Source organism: Babylonia areolata, chromosome 34, assembly GCF_041734735.1.
Source record: "Babylonia areolata isolate BAREFJ2019XMU chromosome 34, ASM4173473v1, whole genome shotgun sequence".
NCBI lineage: Eukaryota > Metazoa > Mollusca > Gastropoda > Neogastropoda > Buccinidae > Babylonia > Babylonia areolata.
Window position 1 is genome coordinate 16,335,359 of NC_134909.1, and position 22,500 is coordinate 16,357,858.

General features: G+C 42.1%; 2 protein-coding genes across 2 annotated transcripts in view; both read left to right on the forward strand.

Annotated features, from left to right (window-relative positions):
- Window positions 1-22,500, forward strand: part of LOC143277697 (ABC transporter G family member 20-like) — a 328,227-nt gene that overhangs the window by 94,814 nt on the left and 210,913 nt on the right. The gene's annotated exons all lie outside the window — the stretch shown is intronic.
- LOC143277645 (sialin-like) overlaps window positions 1-22,500 on the forward strand; it is a 49,709-nt gene that overhangs the window by 14,173 nt on the left and 13,036 nt on the right. Inside the window, exons 5-8 of the mRNA XM_076582536.1 lie at window positions 15,130-15,275; window positions 16,054-16,141; window positions 18,201-18,290; window positions 20,801-20,934. Of these exons, the coding sequence (XP_076438651.1) occupies window positions 15,130-15,275; window positions 16,054-16,141; window positions 18,201-18,290; window positions 20,801-20,934 (458 nt within the window). The remainder of the gene's footprint in view (window positions 1-15,129; window positions 15,276-16,053; window positions 16,142-18,200; window positions 18,291-20,800; window positions 20,935-22,500) is intronic.

The window sequence follows — 22,500 nt, forward strand, 5'->3', positions numbered from 1 at the left end:
TTGGAGATCTGCTTTAAAAGCTGCCTGGTTCGAGTGGTGGCTATTTTTAGATTTTGGGTTTTCCCCGTTTGAGGTTTGAGTTTGGTTACCACCACATGCCTGTTGTCAGCAAGCAGGGCTGGGCTGGAGGAAACTGAAACAGGATGTGTGTCTTCTTCTTCTTCTTCTTCTGCGTTCACTCGTATGCACACGAGTGGGCTTTTACGTGTATGACCGTTTTTACCCCGCCATGTAGGCAGCCATACTCCGTTTTCTGGGGTGTGCATGCTGGGTTTGTTCTTGTTTCCATAACCCACCGAACGCTGACATGGATTACAGGATTTTTAACGTGCGTATTTGATCTTCTGCTTGCATATACACATGAAGGGGGTTCAGGCACTAGCAGGTCTGCACATGTGTTGACCTAGGAGATCGTAAAAATCTCCACCATTTACCCACCAGGCGCCGTCACCGTGATTCGAACCTGGGACCCTCAGATTGACAGTCCAACGCTTTAACCACTTGGCTATTGCGCACATCACAGGATGTGTCTAGTTATTATGATTATGTGGGAATGTTATACTCTCTGACTTTTGTCTTTTGTCTCTCTGTCTCTCTGACTGTCTCTGTCTCTCTGTCTCTATCTGTCTGTCTCTCTGAGGGAATTGAAATGGGATGTATATTATCTTGTGGAAGTGTTTTACTTTCTCTCTCTTTGTCTTCTGTCTCTGTCGGTCTCTGTCTCTCTGAGGGAATTGAAACGGGATGTGTATTATCTTGTGGAAGTGTTTTACTTTCTGTCTTTGTCTTCTGTCTCTGTCGGTCTCTGTCTCTCTGAGGGAATTGAAACGGGATGTGTATTATCTTGTGGAGGTGTTTTACTCTCTGTCTTTCTGTTCTGTCTCTGTCGGTCTCTGTCTCTCTGAGGGAATTGAAATGGGATGTGTATTATCTTGTGGAAGTGTTTTACTCTCTGTCTTCTGTCTCTGTCGGTCTCTGTCTCTCTGAGGGAATTGAAACGGGATGTGTATTATCTTGTGGAAGTGTTTTACTTTCTGTCTTTGTCTTCTGTCTCTGTTGGTCTCTGTCTCTCTAAGGGAATTGAAACGGGATGTGTATTATCTTGTGGAAGTGTTTTACTTTCTGTCTTTGTCTTCTGTGTCTGTCGGTCTCTGTCTCTCTGAGGGAATTGAAACGGGATGTGTATTATCTTGTGGAAGTGTTTTACTCTCTGTCTTCTGTCTCTGTCGGTCTCTGTCTCTCTGAGGGAATTGAAACGGGATGTGTATTATCTTGTGGAAGTGTTTTACTCTCTGTCTTTGTCTTCTTAGTCTGTCGGTCTCTGTCTCTCTGAGGGAATTGAAACGGGATGTGTATTATCTTGTGGAAGTGTTTTACTTTCTCTCTTTGTCTTCTGTCTCTGTCGGTCTCTGTCTCTCTGAGGGAATTGAAACGGGATGTGTATTGTGGAAGTGTTTTACTCTCTCTCTTTGTCTTCTGTCTCTGTCGGTCTCTGTCTCTCTGAGGGAATTGAAACGGGATGTGTATTATCTTGTGGAAGTGCTTTACTTTCCCTCTTTGTCTTCTGTCTCTGTCGGTGTCTGTCTCTCTGAGGGAATTGAAACGGGGGGTGTATTATCTTGTGGAAGTGTTTTACTTTCTGTCTTTGTCTTCTGTCTCTGTTGGTCTCTGTCTCTCTAAGGGAATTGAAACGGGATGTGTATTATCTTGTGGAAGTGTTTTACTCTCTGTCTTCTGTGTCTGTCGGTCTCTGTCTCTCTGAGGGAATTGAAACGGGGTGTGTATTATCTTGTGGAAGTGTTTTACTCTCTCTCTTTGTCTTCTGTCTCTGTCGGTCTCTGTCTCTCTGAGGGAATTGAAACGGGATGTGTATTATCTTATGGAAGTGTTTTACTCTCTGTCTTACTTTTCTCTCTTTCTGACTTTCTCTGTCTCTCTGTCTGACGGAATTGAAAAGGATGTATATCATTGAGTGGAAGTTTTATACTTTCTCTCTTTTTGTCTGTTGTCTCTCTGACTGTCTCTGTCTCTCTGACTGTCTCTGTCTCTGTCTCTCTGTCTCTCTGCCTGACTGTATAGGGGAATTGAAACAGGAATGTATATTATCGTGTGGAAGTATTATACTCTCATTTATCTTCTATCTCTGTCTCTCTGATTGTCTCTCTCACTGTGAGTGAATTGAAAGAGGATGTATATTATTATGTGGAAATGTTATACATTCTGTCTTTGTCTTCTGTCTCTGTCTCTCTGTCTCTCTCACTATGAGAGAATTGAAACATGGTGTATATTACCATGTGGAAATGTTATTACTCTCTGTCTTTCCGACTGTCTCTGTCTCTGTCTCTCTGCCTGACTGTATGGGGGAATTGAAACGTGAAGCATTATTGTCTCCATCGTTAACATCAGTATCATCACCAGCATCTTCATCGACATCATCATCAGCATCATTGTCTCCATCATCAACATCAGTATCATTACCAGCATCTTCATCGACATCATCATCACCATCATTAACATCAGTATCATTACCAGCATCTTCATCGACATCATCATCACCATCATTAACATCAGTATCATTACCAGCATCTTCATAGACATCACCATCACCATCATTAACATCAGTATCATCACCAGCATCTTCATCGACATCATCATCATGGTCATCATCATCATCATCATCATCAGCGTTTTCATCACCAATGTCTTCATCAACATAATCATCATCATTGTCACCATCATCAGTTGTATTGCATTGCATTGCATTGCATTGTCTTGTATTACTCTTTTGTCACAACAGATATCTCTGTGTGACAATTCAGTCTGCTCTCCCCAGAGAGAGCGTGTCGCAACACGGAGAGTGCCACTTTTTTTTTCTTTCTTTTTTTTTTTTTCTTGTTTTTTTGTCTTCTTTTTTCCTTTTTTTTCTGCCTGTAAGCGTGTTTGGATTTTTGTGTAGTCCCTTTCTTTCTCTGTCTCCCTCACTCGTTCTGTTCCACTTTTTCTACTATCTCTCTCTGTCTCTCTGTCTCTCTCTCTCTCTCTCTCTCTCTCTCTCTCTCTCTCTCTCTCTCTCTCTCTCTCTCTCTCTCGCTTTCTCTCTGTCCTTCTCTCTCACTTTCTCTCTCTAGCTTTCTCTCCCTCCTTCTCTCTCTCTCTCTCTCTCTCTCTCTCTCTCTCTCTCTCTCTCTCTCTCTCTCTCTCTCTCTCTTCGGCTGTCTGGCTAGCTGGCTGGCTGTGTGTTTGTCTGTCTGCCTTCCTGTCTCTCTTCCCCCCCCCCCCCTCCTCTCTCTCTCTCTTTTCAGCTTTCTGGCTAGCTGGCTGTCTGTCTGTCCCTATCTCTCTCTTTCTGTCTGTCTGTCTGGCTCTCTTTCTCTCTCTGTCTGTCTGACTGCCCCTATCTCTGTCTGTCTGTCTGTCTGTGTCTCTGTCTGTCTGAGTGCCCCTATCTCTCTCTTTCTGTCTGTCTGTCTCTCTTTCTTTCTCTCTCTCTCTCTCTCTGTCCATTGCCCTTGCCCCCAATTTATTGATCAGGCAAACAAAAACAAACAAACAAACAAAAACCAAACAACAATGATGAGAGAAAGCAATATCGATCATCAGAGGAAAAGACTGTCTGGGTCATTGGAGGAGGCCGAGGAACGGACAGACAGACAGACAGACGGACAGCCAGGCAGACAGACAGACAGAAACCGTAAAAGCATCAGACTGTATGGCAGACAGACAGACAACAGTCGGCGCAGCTTTGCCTCAGTGGAGGGACGTTCTCATTAGACACGGAGCCAACTTAACAGCAGCGTTAAGATCAAGTACAAAGGGAGATAAAAAAAGGAAGAGGGATGCAAGGGGGGAGGGTGTGTGTGTGTGTGTATGACGCAGAAGGAGGACAATTGTTTCTTGGCACTGCTGATTTGATGACGATGCTTTGGCAGACTGAGTTGAGAATTGCTCGGGGAAAGGACGGTGATTTTTGATGGGTTGGGAGAGTGTGTTAACCCTTTCACTGCTGACAAGTTTGGTTTGGTTTCTGTTGTTTGTTTTTTGTTGTTTGTTTGGGTTTTGTTGTTGTTGTTGTTGTTGTTGTTTTTTCTTGGTAGCACTCTATTATGAGAAAATTTCTTGAAAAATAGGATTTAAAAAAAAAATCAAGCTTATGACCTTAGTTTTTTCAAACTGCAAAAGATGACAGGGAAAAATTATATATATATGTGTGTGTGTGTGTGTGTGTGTGTGTGAGTGTGTATCGCTATACTGTATTTTAGTATGGACTTTCTTAGAAATGATTATCATTATATGATGTGACTTGCACACAAGAGACACTCAGACAAACACACACACACACACACACACACACACACACATGCACATGCACACAGTCACACACACACACACACACATGCACATGCACACAGTCACACGCACACACACACACACACACACACACACACACACACACACACAATATGACTTAAAGTGAAAAACTATTAACATCTTTAATGCCGCTTATGGTGTGCTAAAAAAAAAAAAAGTGCCTCAGGACAAACAAACAATTTCCGTTTGCATTATTGTAGAAGTTTTCATATCGCAAAATCATATAATTCACGTAAAATTGTCATAACTGGATAACTGGGTTCATTTTTCTTTCAGAAAAAGTTTGCATGTCAGTTATAGCAGCGTTGGAATTTTAATATGAGGGTTCTGGGTTCGAATCTGGGTAACGGTGCCCGGTGGGTGAAGGGTGGAGATTTTTCCCATCTCCCAGGTCAACATATGTGCAGACCTGCTTAGTGCCTGAACCCCCTTCGTGTGTACATGCAAGCAGAAGATCAAATACGCACGTAGAAGATCCTTTAATCCATGTCAGTGTTCGGTGGGTTGTGGAAACAAGAACATACCCCCAGCATGCACCCCCCCGAAAATGGAGTATGGCTGCCTGCATGGCAGGGTAAAAATGGTCATACACATAGAAGCCCACTCGTGCACATTGGAGTGAACGTGGGAGCTGCAGCACACAAATGAAGAGAAGAGAGAGAGAGAGAGAGAAGCATGTTATGTTTATTTTATTTTATTTTATTTTTTTAATTAATACCGTCCTTGATCAAAACATCCTTTGGCAAATAGTTATCACTATAGGCTTGGCACTGAAAAGGTTGAATGAATTACAGCAGAAGAAAAAAATCTGTCAATCTGAGGGTCCCGGGTTCGAATCACTGTGACGGCGCCTGGTGGGTAAAGGATGGAGATTTTTACAATCTCCCAGTTCAACATATGTGCAGACCCGCTTAGTGCCTGAACCCCCCCTTCGTGTGTATATGCAAGCAGAAGATCAAAATACGCACGTTAAAGATCCTGTAATCCATGTCAGCGTTCGGTGGGTTGTGGAAACAAGAACAATACCCCCAGCATGCACACCCCCGAAAATGGAGTATGGCTGCCTGCATGGCAGGGTAAAAATGGTCATACACATAGAAGCCCACTCGTGCACATTGGAGTGAACGTGGGAGCTGCAGCACACAAATGAAGAGAAGAGAGAGAGAGAGAGAGAAGCATGTTATGTTTATTTTATTTTATTTTATTTTTTTAATTAATACCGTCCTTGATCAAAACATCCTTTGGCAAATAGTTATCACTATAGGCTTGGCACTGAAAAGGTTGAATGAATTACAGCAGAAGAAAAAAATCTGTCAATCTGAGGGTCCCGGGTTCGAATCACTGTGACGGCGCCTGGTGGGTAAAGGATGGAGATTTTTACAATCTCCCAGTTCAACATATGTGCAGACCTGCTAGTGCCTGAACCCCCTTCGTGTTTACATGCAAGCATAAGATCAAAATACGCACGTTAAAGATCCTGTAATCCATGTCAGCGTTCGGTGGGTTGTGGAAACAAGAACAATACCCCCAGCATGCACACCCCCGAAAATGGAGTATGGCTGCCTGCATGGCAGGGTAAAAATGGTCATACACATAGAAGCCCACTCGTGCACATTGGAGTGAACGTGGGAGCTGCAGCACACAAATGAAGAGAAGAGAGAGAGAGAGAAGCATGTTCCGATTTTTTTTTTTTTTTATTTTTTTTTTTTTTTAAGTAATACTGTCCTTGATCAAACCATCCTTTGGCAAATAGTTATCACTATAGGCTTGGCACTGAAAAGGTTGAATGAATTACAGCAGAAGAAAAAAAAAAAGTTCTGTGAAGTGCACCAGTGTATGTCTCCAGTGTGAACATTAAGGGGTTAAGGGAGGAGGGACAGAGAGAGTGTGTGTGAGAGTTGATTAATTTTCTGTCTGAAGGAGTACATACATAGTCATAAAAATTGGCTACTGCAGGTGATATCGAATATGCTGAGCAAGAGATCGTTAAGTCTCAGGGGGAAGGGGGGTGGGCATGGGGGGAGGGGAGAGGGGGAAACAGACATTAGTCAACTGCCGCGTTATTAAGTGCCGGCGTGTGTATTCAGCAAGGTTTTGATTTATGATGATGGTGGTGGTGGTGGGGAGAAGAATGGTTTTCATTGACACCTGGGGGCGCCGCTACTCTAGTGAAAGATGAAGTCTGTTTCAACTGCAAGGTTTCTTATGCTGAGGAGAGACTTCCGTCCATCATCAATAATGAAAATAACAATGAAATGATGATTACAGTGATGAATAATAATAATAATAATGGTACTTATATAGCGCTGAATCTTGTGCATAGACAAATCTAAGCGCTTTCGCACCAGTCATTCTCACGCACGCATAACTCTAAAACTGGAGAAACTAAAGACAAGGAAGAGGCAGGGAAGGGAGGCTATTTTGGGAAGAGGTCGGTTTTAAGGCCAGACTTGAAAGAGCTGAGTGTGGAGACTTGACGAAGCGAAAGAGGAAGTTCATTCCAATTGCAAGGTCCAGAGACAGAGAAAGAACGTCGGCCAACAGTGGAGAGTTTGAATCTGGGTATGCGTAAGTGGAGTGGATCCGAAGCTGATCGTAGTGAGCGAGATGGAGTGTAGAGGTGATAATAATCATCATCGTCATCATAATGGGTGGGGGCTGGGGGTTGGTGGGGAGGGGGGAGAGGGGTATATGGTAGTTGTATATATGTAGACGGGCGCCATAGCCGAATGGTTAAAGCGTTGGACTTTTGATCTGAGGGTCCCGGGTTCGAATCACGGTGACGGCGCCAGGTGGGTAGAGGGTGGAGATTTTTACGATCTCCCAGGTCAACATATGTGCAGACCTGCCAGTGCCTGAACCCCCCTTCATGTGTATACGCAAGCATAAGATCAAATACGCACGTTAAAGATCCTGTAATCCATGTCAGCGTTCGGTGGGTTATGGAAACAAGAACATACCCAGCATGCACACCCCAGAAAGCGGAGTATGGCTGCCTACATGGCGGGGTAAAAACGGTCATGCACGTAAAAAGCCCACTCGCGTATATACGAGTGAACGTGGGAGTTGAAGCCCACAAACGCAGAAGAGGAAGAAGTATATATGTGCTTTGCATATTTTTGATGGAAACCGATTATGTGTTGTTCTTTCATTTCTTGTTTTTTGTTTTTTTTCTTTTTTTTTTGTGAGTGTGATGACCATAAGTGGGATTTGGTTACATGTGTTTTATGGACCAATATAACCGTTACTGCAAGCGGGGGCAGGGGGGAATCTTCATCATCATCAGCAGCAGCAGGAGTATAACTATTAACAATAATGATGATGATATTAATAATCATAATAATAATAATGATGATGGTGATGACCATGATGATGATAATTATACCGATAATGATGATTATAATAATGTTAACAATAATGATGATAATGATAGTAAGAAGAAGAACAACAACAACAATATCAGTAATGACCATAATGATGACAGTAATAATCGATGCAGGTGCTGCCATATCGTGAGTCACCCCTCACACACAGCGTAAGGTTCTCTGCGAGTGCCACACAACAGCAAAATATGTACAGCAAAAAAAAAAAAAAAAAAAAAAGTCAGAAGAAAAAGAGAGAGATAGAAATCGAAATACTCCTTCTCAATGGAGTGATGGCCTAGAGGTAACGCGTCCGCCTAGGAAACGAGAGAATCTGAGCGCGCAGGTTCGAATCACGGCTCAGCCGCCGATATTTTCTCCCCCCTCCACTAGACCTTGAGTGGTGGTCAGGACGCTAGTCATTCGGATGAGACGATAAACCAAGGTCCCGTGTGCAGCATGCACTTAGCGCACATAAAAGAACCCACGGCAACAAAAGTGTTGTTGCTGGCAAAATTCTGTAAAAAAAATCCACTTCGGTAGGAAAAGCAAATAAAACCGCATGCAGGAAAAAATACAAAAAAAATTGGTGGCGCTGTAGCGACGTGCTCTCCCTGGGGAGAACAGCCCGAATTTCACACAGAGAAATCTGTTGTGATAAAAAGAAATACAAATACAAAAGTTGGGAAGCAGAATTATTCATCTGACAGACAATGTAAATATAGAGAATCAAGGATTGATTATCACAGTTTCAACACAGCATTGATCGCCTGTAGACATGGGTAGTGAAAATAACAGACTGTGGTGAAGGGATTAATAATTATTAATGTCTTTCTCTGCAGTGCAAAAAAAAAAAAGAGACACAACGACTGATTGATCGGGAGTCGGAAAGCATAGTTTAGTTAGTTTGTTTTTGTTTTTTTTGTGTTTTTTTCAAAGACTAACTGCATTAAACTGATTAATTTTAGTTCCATTGAAAAATTGTGTGTGTGTTTGTGTGTGTGTGTATGTGTGTGTGTGTGTGTGTGTGTAGAGAGAGAGAGAGAGAGAGAGTGAAAGTGCATGTCTGTGTGTGTGTGTGGAGAGAGAGAGAGTGTGCGCGTGTGCGTGTGTGTGTGTGTGTGTGTGTGGAGAGAGAGGGAGAGTGTGCGTGTGTGTGTGTGTGTGTGTGTGTGTAGAGAGAGAGAGAGAGAGAGAGAGAAAGTGTGTGTCTGTGTGTGTAGAGAGAGAGAGAGAGAGAGAGTGTGCGCGTGTGTGTGTGGAGAGAGAGAGAGAGAGACTGACTGAAGACTGAAGACTGAAGATGTTTTATTCATAAAGGCCATAGCCCCTTAGAAGGGGGATAAACATGAAAGTCGCGTACAAATACACAGAACGTTCAAGATGTTACGAAGGCACTTCGACGTTTAAACGCTTTACACAGATAAAGAGTGAATTGTTTAACAAGACTTTCGTTTGTAGATGACATTAATAAGACGAGTTTGAATAAACAAGGTTGTCTGAAATATTTTTCTGGAATTAATTGTTCTCTGATATCTCTCAATTCTGCACAATCTAGCACAAAATGGACTTCATCTTCCTTTGACTTTTTGCATAACGGACAAATAGGATCAGAAATGTTAGACTGTCTGTAACGATATCGATGGACAAACAATTCAGAAACGCCAAATCTAAATTTGGTCATTACATGCTTCAGATGCCTGTCAACATTCATAGACATATAAGTTGGAAAACTATGTTGGTCATTGATAAGTCGATAAATCTCAAATCTGTCACTGCCTTGGATATGTGAATTCCAGTTTTGCCATCTGCTGTCAATCATTCTTTCACGAAACACACGAATAAAAGCTTTAGTATCCCCAACCCCTTGGCTAAGCCACACAAAACCAAATCCATTTTCACATAGCTTCACCCTAATATTCGAAACCCAATTTTTCTTGCCTCTGCTATCCAGTTCTAATAACATTCTGTATGCTTTATGTGGTAGTCTATGAGTATCCATCTGTGTCAACTTTAACCAATAATGAATGCATTTAGTAGCAGACTGTAAAGATATCGGGTATCTGTTTGTTTCTCCATAGATAAAATCATTAGGTGTTTGTGGGGACACTCCAAGAAATTTTTTCAGAGCATACAAATGAACTTTATCACAGTGCATAGCAGCAGCGTCAAGACCCCATAATTCTGCACCATATTGTATCATAGGTTGAATTTGAGAATCAAATATTTTCAAGAACAGTTTCAGTGACTGGTTGAGAGAGAGAGAGAGAGAGAGAGAGTGCATGTGTGTGTGTGTGTGTGTAGAGAGAGAGAGATAGTGCATGCATGTGTGCGTGCAAACCTGAGCTAGGAGCAGGACAGTGTTGTTTTTTTGTGGGTTTTATTTTGTAATGTTTCTGTCTTTTTCTGTCTGCATGTATGTCTGTATGTCTCTCTCTGTCTCTGTCTCTGACTTGATCTTGCCATATGTTCTCTCTGACTTGATCTTGCCATATGTTGTCTCTGACTTTATCTTACCATATGTTCTCTCTGACTTGATCTTACCATATGTTCTCTCTGACTTGATCTTGCCATATGTTTTCTCTGACTTGATCTTACCCTATGTTGTCTCTGACTTGATCTTACCATATGTTGTCTCTGACTTGATCTTACCCTATGTTTTCTCTGACTTGATCTTACCATATGTTATCTCTGACTTGATCTTACCATATGTTATCTCTGACTTGATCTTATTACCATATGTTGTCTCTGACTTGATCTTACCATATGTTATCTCTGACTTTATCTTATTACCATATGTTTTCTCTGACTTGATCTTATTACCATATGTTTTCTCTGACTTTATCTTATTACCATATGTTTTCTCTGACTTTATCTTATTACCATATGTTTTCTCTGACTTTATCTTACCATATGTTTTCTCTGACTTTATCTTACTACCATATGTTTTCTCTGACTTTATCTTATTACCATATGTTTTCTCTGACTTTATCTTACTATATGTTTTCTCTGACTTGATCTTGCCATATGTTTTCTCTGACTTTATCTTATTACCATATGTTTTTTCTGACTTTATCTTACCATATGTTTTCTCTGACTTGATCTTACCCTATGTTTTCTCTGACTTTATCTTACCCTATGTTTTCTCTGACTTGATCTTACCATATGTTTTCTCTGACTTTATCTTATTACCATATGTTTTCTCTGACTTGATCTTACCCTATGTTTTCTCTGACTTTATCTTATTACCATATGTTTTCTCTGACTTTATCTTATTACCATATGTTTTCTCTGACTTTATCTTATTACCATATGTTTTCTCTGACTTGATCTTACTATATGTTTTCTCTGACTTGATCTTGCCATATGTTTTCTCTGACTTGATCTTATTACCATATGTTTTCTCTGACTTGATCTTGCCATATGTTTTCTCTGACTTGATCTTATTACCATATGTTTTCTCTGACTTTATCTTACCATATGTTTTCTCTGACTTGATCTTGCCATATGTTGTCTCTGACTTTATCTTACCATATGTTGTCTCTGACTTTATCTTGCCATATGTTGTCTCTGACTTTATCTTGCCATATGTTGTCTCTGACTTTATCTTACCATATGTTGTCTCTGACTTTATCTTACCATATGTTTTCTCTGACTTTATCTTATTACCATATGTTTTTTCTGACTTTATCTTACCATATGTTTTCTCTGAATTCATCTTACCATGTGTTCTCTCTGACTTGATCTTACCATATGTTCTCTCTGACTTGATCTTACCATATGTTTTCTCTGACTTGATCTTACCCTATGTTTTCTCTGACTTGATCTTACCCTATGTTTTCTCTGACTTGATCTTACCATATGTTTTCTCTGACTTGATCTTACCCTATGTTTTCTCTGACTTTATCTTACCCTATGTTTTCTCTGACTTGATCTTACCATATGTTTTCTCTGACTTGATCTTACCATATGTTTTCTCTGACTTGATCTTACCCTATGTTTTCTCTGACTTTATCTTATTACCATATGTTTTCTCTGACTTTATCTTATTACCATATGTTTTTTCTGACTTTATCTTACCATATGTTTTCTCTGAATTCATCTTACCATGTGTTGTCTCTGACTTGATCTTGCCATATGTTGTCTCTGACTTGATCTTACCATATGTTGTCTCTGACTTGATCTTACCATATGTTGTCTCTGACTTTATCTTACCATATGTTTTCTCTGACTTGATCTTACCATATGTTGTCTCTGACTTGATCTTACCATATGTTATCTCTGACTTGATCTTACCATATGTTGTCTCTGACTTGATCTTGCCATATGTTTTCTCTGACTTGATCTTACCATATGTTTTCTCTGACTTGATCTTGCCATATGTTATCTTTTCTCTGACTTGATCTTACCATATGTTCTCTCTGACTTGATCTTGCCATATGTTCTCTCTGACTTGATCTTACCATATGTATCTGTCTCTCTTTTGACCCTCTCTTGCCTTATTTTCCCTGTGCTATCTCTTCTCCCTCCATCCTTCTCTCTCTCTCTCTGCCCTCCCCTCCCCCCCCCCCCCCCTCTCTCTCTCTGTGTCTCTCTCCCCAACCCAAGCTCTCATTTGTATTATGGTCCAAGGCCGATGTACATTAAAACATTTCTGAGTTCTGAGTTCTCTCTCTCTCTCTCTCTGCCTCTTCCCACTCTCTCTCTGTCCTTCCCCTTCCCCCCCACCCCCCCACCTCCCTCTCTCTGTCTGTCTGCCTGCCTCCCTCACTCCACACACACACTCTCACAGTATTCACACACACACACACACACACACACACACACACACACACACACACACACAAACACAATCATAAGTTGTTCGCCAAAGGCTCTTTTCCATGATTAATTTAGCAGCAAACATGTGTTTACTGGATTGGTGCTGCCCTGAGCGTAAAGCGCCAGAATGTATGCAGCCAATGTCAACAGTCTTTGTTCCCAGGAGAGCGACGGGCGCCATAGCCGAATGGTTAAAGCGTTGGACTTTCAATCTGAGGGTCTTAGGTTTGAATCACGGTGACGGCGCCTGGTGGGTAAAGGGTGGAGATTTTTACGATCTCCCAGGTCAACATATGTGCAGACCTGCCAGTGCCTGAACCCACTTCGCGTGTATACGCAAGCAGAAGATCAAATATGCACGTTAAAGATCCTGTAATCCATGTCAGCGTTCGGTGGGTTATGGAAACTAGAACATACCCAGCATGCACACCCCCGAAAGCGGAGTATGGCTGCCTACATGGCGGGGTAAAAACGGTCATACACGTAAAAAGCCCACTCGCGTATATACGAGTGAACGTGGGAGTTGAAGCCCACGAACGCAGAAGAAGAAGAAGAAATGAAGAGTTCCCAGGAGAGCAACTGGAAGCAGGTGTTTATGGGGAAACTAGCAGCTATGTCACCTGTAATTTTTTTTTTTTTTTTTTTTTGAGCAAACTAGATCACAGCAGTGGCTTTTTACTGCTGCTGAAGTGATTGAAATGCTTCAAACTGAAGGTTTTGACATCGACGAGGATGATGAAGACATTGAATAAAGTATCTGCAGTGAAGAAAGCTACCAGCAAGAAGGTACTGACAGTGACTCAGCTTCTGAGGGCAGTGAAGAGGGGGAAGGGGGTGGGCGTACACACGACGTGAGGAGAGGGGTCAGTGGGTCAAGTACAGGGAGTTTCATTCAGTTACTTTATGTTTTGTATTTTTTGTGATTTTTATTCCTAACCCTAACACATGGGTCATCTGAAGGGAAAAAGCAAGGAAGAAAACTATTTGTCCTGAGTGAGTTAACCCAAACCTGTTTTTGATAGGAGGAAGGTGGCAGAATAGTTAACTCTCTCCATACGAACGGCGAAAGAGACGACGTTAACAGCGTTTCACCCCAATTACCACCATCAAAATATTGCAAGCGGAAGGCTCTTACACTGAAGAGGTGAATGTTGACAAAGAATACCACAATTCTGACGATGGAAGCTAAAGTTTGGGTCATTGAGACACCCACTGGACATCCGAGAGGTCTGTGTAGAGGAGAAGAGAGGACTGGCCGTACTGAGTGAGTTAAGACGTTCATCTGCCAATACAGAGAGTCCATGAGGGTCAGGTTTCGAAGCCCACTCTCGCCCTTTCTTCCAATTTTGTAAAAATCAAACTGAGCGTCTGGTCATTCGGATGAGATGATAAATTGAGGTCCTGTGTGCTAGCACGCACTTGCAGCACTGAAAAAGAACCCATGGCAACGAGAGTGTTGTCCTCTGGCAAAATTATGTGGAAGAAATCCACTCTGACAGGCACACAAATACATATGCATGCATTCAAGGCCTGTCAAATCATTAGGTTACGCTGCTGGTCAGGCATCTGCCTAGCAGATGTGGTATAGTGTATATGTTTTTAATGCGCAGGCAGAAATGCCAACTGCTATGATTTCATCATATTTTGTTACATTCAATCACATTTTGCTCCAACGTTACGCCAACGTCAAAATTGATCCGAGGAGTTCATTTTCGACTACACAGCATGGTCACATGCTTTCCTGTCCTAACATTACCCAGACGCTCTGGACCTATCGATCACGAGGTCAAGACAGTCACTACTAAACTTGATCTCCTGTGATGATACTCAGCTAATCGCGTGCTTGCTTATGTTGTTTGTATGTCTTGTAGATAAAAATGTACGTTTGCTGATATGGCTCGGCGTCCCAGTGATAAGAAACTCCAGGGAGAGCTGGACAGTACAAGGTCTTCAGAGAAGAAGACCCCTCAGTCAAGTGTTTTGGCCCTGAACTCCTTACACTCTAAGGGGGCCGGGCCGCATCCAGGTCATGACTCCAGGATGCCCTTGTATTGCCGCCTTTTTCCTACCAAATTCAAAATGTTCCTACCAAATTTCCTGATTGTTCCCATAAAGCACTTGACAGGGTGTTGGCAATTCAAAATGTTCCTACGAAATTTCCTGATTTCCCACAAACACTTGCCAGGGGTTGGCAATGCAAAATATTCCTACCAAATTTCCTGATTGTTCCCATAAAACACTTGCCAGGGGTTGGCAATTCAAAATTTTCCTACCAAATTTCTTGATTGTTCCCATAAAACACTTGCCAGGAGTTGGCAATTCAAAATGTTCCTACCAAATTTCCTGATTGTTCCCATAAAGCACTTGACAGGGTGTTGGCAATTCAAAATGTTCCTACGAAATTTCCTGATTGTTCCCACAAGCACGTGACAGGTGTTGGCAATTCAAAATGTTCCTACCAAATTTCCTGATTGTTCCCATAAAGCACTTGACAGGGTGTTGGCAATTCAAAATGTTCCTACGAAATTTCCTGATTGTTCCCATAAAACACCTGACAGGGGTTGGCATGTCTACGCAGGCTTCCTGTCGAACCGGTTCGGGGGGAAGTATTTCTTTGGTGGAGGGATCCTGCTGACGGCCCTCCTGACCCTGCTGACCCCCGTGTTCACCACCTGGAGCATCTACCTGCTCATCTCCGCCCGCGTCTGTGAGGGGCTGTTCGAGGTGAGTGCTTGTTAGAGAAAAAAATGAAATAAATCTTCTTCTTCTTTGTTCATGGGCTGCAGCTGTACATGAGTAGGCTTTTACGTGTATAACTGTTTTTACCCTGCCATGTAGGCAGCCATACTCCATTTTCGGGGTGTGCATGCTGGGTATGTTCTTGTTTCCATAACCCACTGAACGCTGACATGGATTACAGGATCTTTAATGTGCATATTTGATCTTCTGCTTGCGTATGCATGTGAAGGGGGTTCAGGCACTAGCAGGTCAGCACATATGTTGACCTGGGAGATCGGAAAAATTCTCCACACCTTTACCCACCAGGCGCCGTTACCGAGATTCGAACTAGAGACCCTCAGATTGTAAGTCCAATGCTTTAACCACTCGGCTATTGTGCCTGTCATAAAATAGATGATAATGATGATAATAATGATAATACCTGTTCAAATGCACCCACGGCTGTTCGAGGTCAATCCTTGTGATAAGAATAATAATGATGATAGTGATAATGATAGTACCTGCTTATCTCCTGCCCACGTCTGTGAAGGGCTGTTCAATGTCAGTGCTTGTATGAACAATAGTGATGATGATGGATAATAATAATGGTAATAATAATTATAACAGAAGAAGGAGGAGGAGGAAGAGAATAAGAGGAAGGAGGAGGAGGAGGAAGACACACACACACACACACACACACACACACACAAAGAAACCCCCCACCCCCACACCCCCCACCCCCAGCCCCCCCATCTAATCTACCTGTTTTGATGCCTTCTTTCAGGGTGTGACCTACCCCTCCATCCACGCCATCTGGGCCAAGTGGGCCCCTCCCCAGGAGAAAACCAGGCTGGCCACCTTCGCCTTCGCTGGTCAGTGTTCCCCCCCCCCCCCCTCCTGACCCCCCCCCCCACCACCCCCCCCTCCCCCCTCCCCCCTCCCCCTTCCTCGTCCCCCCTCCCCCCTGTCTCCTCCCCCTCTCCCCCCCTCGCCCTCCTCCGTCCCCTTGTCCTGTCTGCAGGAAGTTTCAGTCGTTAGGGCAGGAGAGAGAGAAGAGAAGAGGGAGAGAGAGAGGAGAGAGAGAGAGAAAGAGGGAGAGAGAGAAAGAGAGAGAAGAGAGAGAAAGAGAGAAGAGGGAGAGAGAAAGAGATAGAAAGAAGAAGAGGGAGAGAGAAGAGAGAGAGAGAAAAGGGAGAGAGAAAAGAAGGAGAGAGAGAGAGAAGAGGGAGAGAGAGAGAAGAGAAAGAGAAAGAAGAAGAGGGAGAGAGAGAGAAGAGGGAGAGAGAGAGAGAGAAGAGAGAGAGAGGAGAGAGAGAAGTGGGAGAGAGAGAAGAGAGAGAGAGAGAAAGAAGGAGAGAGAGAGGGAGAGAAAGAGAGAAGAGGGAGGGAGAGAGAGAGAGAAAGAAGAAGAGGGAGAGAGAAAGAGGGAAGAGGGGGAGAGAGAGAGAGAAAGAGGGAGAGAGAAGAGAGAGAAAGAGGGAGAGAGAAGAGAGAGAGAAGAGGGAGAGAGAGAAGAGGGGGAGAGAGAGAGAGAAGAGGGACAGAGAGAAGAGGGACAGAGAGAAGAAGAGGGAGAGAGAGAAAAAGAATATGCTTTCTTGTGACTGTTTCTTTGTTTGACTTCCATCTTCACTACAGTTTTTGTTGCATGTTTAGCACGGGAGAAGGGGGATGCTGTGATATATATATATATATCTTTTTTTTTTCTTTTTTGTACTGAAACTAGTACATGCCTTCTATTTTCAGTGTATCTGTAATTGCTGATGTGTGTGTGTGTGTTTGAGTGTGTTTGAGTGTGCATACATGCTCATAGTTCTGTACGCAGACAGGTGTGTTTGTTTTTTATTGTGCGTACATGATTATAGTTCTTTACACAATGTGTGTTTGTTTTTGAGTGTGCATACATGCTCATAGTTCTTTGCACAGACATAGGATAGAATTTCAAGGCCTGATCATCCTTGGAGTGATGGCCTAGAGTTGACGCGTCCGCCTAGGAGGCGAGAGAATCTGAGCGCGCTGGTTCGAATCAAGGCTCAGCCGCCAATATTTTCTCCCCCTCCACTAGACCTTGAGTGGTGGTCTGGACGCTAGTCATTCAGATGAGACGATAAACCGAGGTCTTGTGTGCAGCATGCACTTAGCGCATATAAAAGAACCCACGGCAACAAAAGGGTTGTTTCTGGCAAAATTCTTTAGAAAAATCCACTTTAGTAGGAAAAACAAATAAAACTGCATGCAGGAAAAAGTACCCAAAAAATGGGTGGCGCTGTAGTGTAGTGACGAGCTGTCCCTGAGGGAGAGCAGCCCAAATTTCACACAGAGAAATCTGTTGTGATAAAAAGAGAAATACAATACAAATACAATACAAATCCCGTCAGATTAATATGAGGGCCAGGCATCAGCTGCTTTGTTTTTGTTTTTTTTCTTTCTTTTTTTCCTTTACAGCAGATGTGGTGTAGCGTGTATGGATCTGTCCGCACGCTCTGACACCTCGTTGAAACTGAAACTGATTGTATGTGTGGTTATCTCTGCGGCTGCCTTCACCTCTACACTCCATCTCGCTCACTACAGTCAGCTTCGGATCCACTCTGTTTACGCATACCCAGATTCAAACACTCGACTGTTGGCTGCCGTTCTTTCTCTGTCTCTGGACCTTGCAATTGGAATGAACTTCCTCTTTCACTTCGTCAGGTCTCCGCACTCAGCTCTTTCAAGTCTGGCCTTAAAACCCACCTCTTCCCAAAATAGCCTCCCTTCCCTGCCTCTTCCTTGTCTTTAGTTTCTCCAGTTTTAGAGTTATGCATGCATGTGAATGACTGGTACGAAAGCGCTTTGATTTGTCTCTGCACAAGATTCAGCGCTATATAAGTACCATTATTATTATTATTATTATAAGTGTGTGTTTGTATGTTTTGTGTACGTGATGTGCAGGGTCCTACTTTGGCACAGTGATATCGTTACCAGCGTCCGGGGCTCTTGCTTCTAGTTCGTCAGGATGGCCGTCCATCTTTTATGTCTTTGGTGAGTCTGGTGTTTGTGTGTGTTTGTGTTGTTTTGGTGTTTTTTTTTTTGTTTTTTTTGTTTTTGGTTTTTTTGCTGCCCCATCATCTGCACCGTTTCAGTGGCATTACTCCCACGCCGCTCATTTAGATTCCCCCATACACGGCCACACCCAGGTTCGTCCGTCACAGTTCTAGCATCAGCAGTCCACAGGGAACCATCGATGTTAGGTCGCCAGGAGGCCACACACCAGAGGAGACCCTGCACTGCTGCTGAGTCACTTCGGTGGTGTTCAGTGATGCCTGTTCTGATTCAACGTACTTAGGAAACCACCTACTAAGCCCCATACTAATGACAATAATGGCTTAGTCATGGAGCCAGACTGAGTGAGCGTCCCCCTCGGAGTGGAGACCGCCACCACGTCCCTCAAACAATGGCCACCAATGAATCTGCTGACACCGAAGACATTGACAGGACTCAACCCAAGCACAGAAGTGGATGGGTATCGAAACTGAGGTCACCATGAGAGCAGGGCATGAAAGGCCACAGACTTTGAGACTGTTCTGTTTATATTGATGATGATGAAGGAGGAGGAGGAGGACTATGACAATGTTGCTGTGGAGGTCCATTTTGGTTTGGGACTGCGTGACAAGGTTGTACTCTACGCTTCCTGTCATAATGATATCCCGGCGTTAACCAGGCCCGAGAGATACAGACACTTGCAGTGTTGGTCAGGTAATTAGAGCAACACACCCAAAGACACATTCTTGAAGTGGATGACACTCAACTGTGTCGTCCCAGTCTCCCCATTAATTTTAAGCCCACAGCACACTCAACTCTGGGTAGGAGCCGGCCACGGGCCGAAAAACCCACCTCTGCTGGGATTCGAACCCACATCCTCCCAGCCGTCAGTCTGCGACGCTAACCACTTCGCCATGGCAGCTGGTGTGCGTTTGTGTGTACATGTCATGTGTGTATGTGTCCTGTGTGTGTATACATGAGTGAGTGTATGTGCATACATATATGTGTGTGTGTGTGTCTGCGTCTGTGTGTGGGTGCATACGTGTCTTGTTTCATTCGTCCGTTGCGCAACCAGCATAGGGTTTTCTTCTGAGCCTGTCATGGTTGCTGATTGCTCGATATCTTCATGTTTCCATCAGCCACAGAGCCCAGACATGGATTACTGGATCTTGAACATGCGTACTTGATCTATGATTATTTATTAAATGTTTTTTTGTTTGTTTTTTGTTGTTGTTTTTTTATTAATTCACAAACACAGTGTGGTTCCTGTTGTTGTGGAGAACTTGAATCTGTTGTTTATTAGATATTGTTTATTTATTTTGGTGTGTTTTTTTAATTGTTTTTGTTTTGTTGATTCACAGTAGTGTAGATCCTGTTGTGGCATGTCTTTGTAATGAGTAAGGATAGTCTAAGTAAATTCATAAAAGTTGGAAAGGGTGTGTAACTTTTGTTACATCTAAAACATACTTGTCAGTATGATCAAGTTTGATTTGTCTTGTTGCGAATCATTATCATCAGCGTGCAGGTGTGCGCTTTTGCGTGCTTCAGAGACATTGTTGGACTGAAGTTGTGATTCAATGAGAGTGTATTGTTATTGTATCCTCCACGCCCCAAAAGGGGCAAAAGGATTAAACTTCTTTGAATGTTTGAATCTTTTTGCATCTTTTCTTTGAAAATCTTGAATTGATTAATATTGATTTATTGTTTTGTTGATTAACAAACGCAGCCTTTGTTGCGGTGGTGTGGTACCTGTTGTGGTGTGTCTTTGTGACGGAGAACAAGAATCTGTTGTTTATTGATTATTATTTGTTAATTATTGTTCGTTTTATGTTTTATTGATTCACGAACGCAGGCTTTGTGGTGGTGGTGTAGTTCCTGTTGTGGTGTGTCTTTGTGACGGAGAACTTGAATAATTTATGTTGTTTATTAATCATTATTCATTTTTTGTTTTTTTGATTCACAAATGCAGGCTTTGTGGTGGTGGTGTGATCTCTGTTGGACAACTTGAATCTGTTGTTTATTTATTATCATTATTTTTTGTTTTGTTGATTCATGAACGCAGGTTTTGTGGCGATAGTGTAGTTCCTGTTGTGGCATGTGTGATGAAGAATGTAGTGTTTATTGATTATTATTTGTTAATTATCATTCATTTTTTGTTTCGTTGATTCACGAACGCAGGCTTTGTAGCGATAGTCTAGTTCCTGTTGTGGTGTGTGTGATGAAGAATCTGGTGTTTATTAATTATTATTTGTTAATTATCATTCATTTTTTGTTTCTTTGATTAATGAACGCAGGCTTTGTGGTGATAGTGTAGTTCTTGTTTTGGCGTGTGTTATGAAGAATCTGGTGTTTATTAATTATTATTTGTTAATTATCATTCATTTTTTGTTTCGTTGATTCACGAACGCACGCTTTGTGGCGATGGTGTGGTTCCTGTTGTGGTGTGTGTGATGAAGAATCTGGTGTTTATTAATTATTCATTTTTTTGTTTCTTTGATTCACGAACGCAGGCTTTGTGGCCGTGGTGTGGTTCCTGTTGTGGTGTGTCTTTGTGACGGAGAGCCCCTCGGGTCACCCTGGAATCACCAACGCTGAACTGGAGTACATCCAGCAGTCCATCGGATACACTGAGGAGCAGTCCAAGGTACATCACTCTTCTTGTTCAAGGACGGGGTTGTTCCTCTTGACGTTTTGCTGTTGTTGTAGATGTTTTTAGTGGTTTTCTGTATTTTTGGGGGTTTTTTTGTTTATACGTCACTCTTTTGTTCATTAAGTTTTAGAACTAAGTTGTTTGTTGCACTTGCCTTTGTGAATTTTTTTTTCTTTTGTTTGTGTTGATTGTGCTTGTCATTATTGTCATTATTTTTATACTTAGGAGGCAAAATTGCACTGGCTCTTGGTGCTGCAGCCTTGTGGGTTAGTTGGCCTTTGGGAACCATCCCAACACCGACTGTCCTAAAACCCTCTTGGCCGAGAGAGTGGGGATGTAACTTGGGCAAGACACTCTCCACTATAATCCAATTCTAGCCCAAATAGTCGGAACAGCAGTTGCCTCCTTTGCTGTTCTGATGGTCATGGTTGGACACGACTGACTATCATATATTTTATTTCAGTTTGCTTTTTTGCTTTTTTTCTTTCTTTTTTTTCTTTTTTTTTCTTTTTTAGGGGGAGTGGGGGCCAGGGGTGGTGGTGGTATTGCTCTTGTTGTTGAATTTGTTTTTGCTCCTTGTCTGAAGGATTGCAATGTGAACAAATTATTTAAAAAGCTGTCAGTGTTCTTTTTTGCATATATGTATATACTGAATGATACGCTTAATTATTATTTGTGGTGAATCTGTAACCAATTACATGTATAGGTGTGTTTATTTGTGTATGTGTGTGTGTGTATATATGACATATATACTTATGTTTGTTTTTGTTTTTTCTGTACATATATATGGAGTATAATGTAGTCATTTGTTGTGCATGTAAGTGTTCTGACTGAATTCTTGTGCATTGGTATGCACATATTTGAAAATACCTGTATATTTCAGCACTTATATACTTGTGATTATTTTGATACTGTTTTTCTCGTTGACCTGGGAGGGCTTAATTGGAAAACAAAACAGTTTCAGTTTCAGTTTCAGTAGCTCAAGGAGGCGTCACTGCGTTCGGACAAATCCATATACGCTACACCACATCTGCCAAGCCAGCAGATGCCTGACCAGCAGGCGTAGCCCAACGCGCTTAGTCAGGCCTTGAGGAAAAAAAAAAAGAAAAAAAAAGGGTGAATAAATAATAGATAAGCTTACACAAATAAATAAATAAATAATAATTATAATGTAAAAAAAAAAAAAAAAAAAAAAAGATAACAATGATGATAAATAAGCAAATAGATGTAAAACATGAAGACACACATTCACATATACACCCACACATGCATAACAGATATGCACCGAACATGCAGTTTCACAGATATGAAAGCACAGTCAAATACATATAAAAAAAAAATTTTAAAAAAAGCTTGGGTTCAGGGGTCACTGAGTTAACCCCTTGACCTGTGAGGCTTGGTGAAATTAAATCGGTATCGGGACGGATCTGAAGTACAGGATCGGCTTTGGCACTTTTTTTTTTTCTCAAGGCCTGATTAAGCGCGCTTTTTACTTTTAATTTTTTTGGTGCGCTTCAAGTTGATTTCATCAAGCTTTTGCACCTCATAAATACCATAATT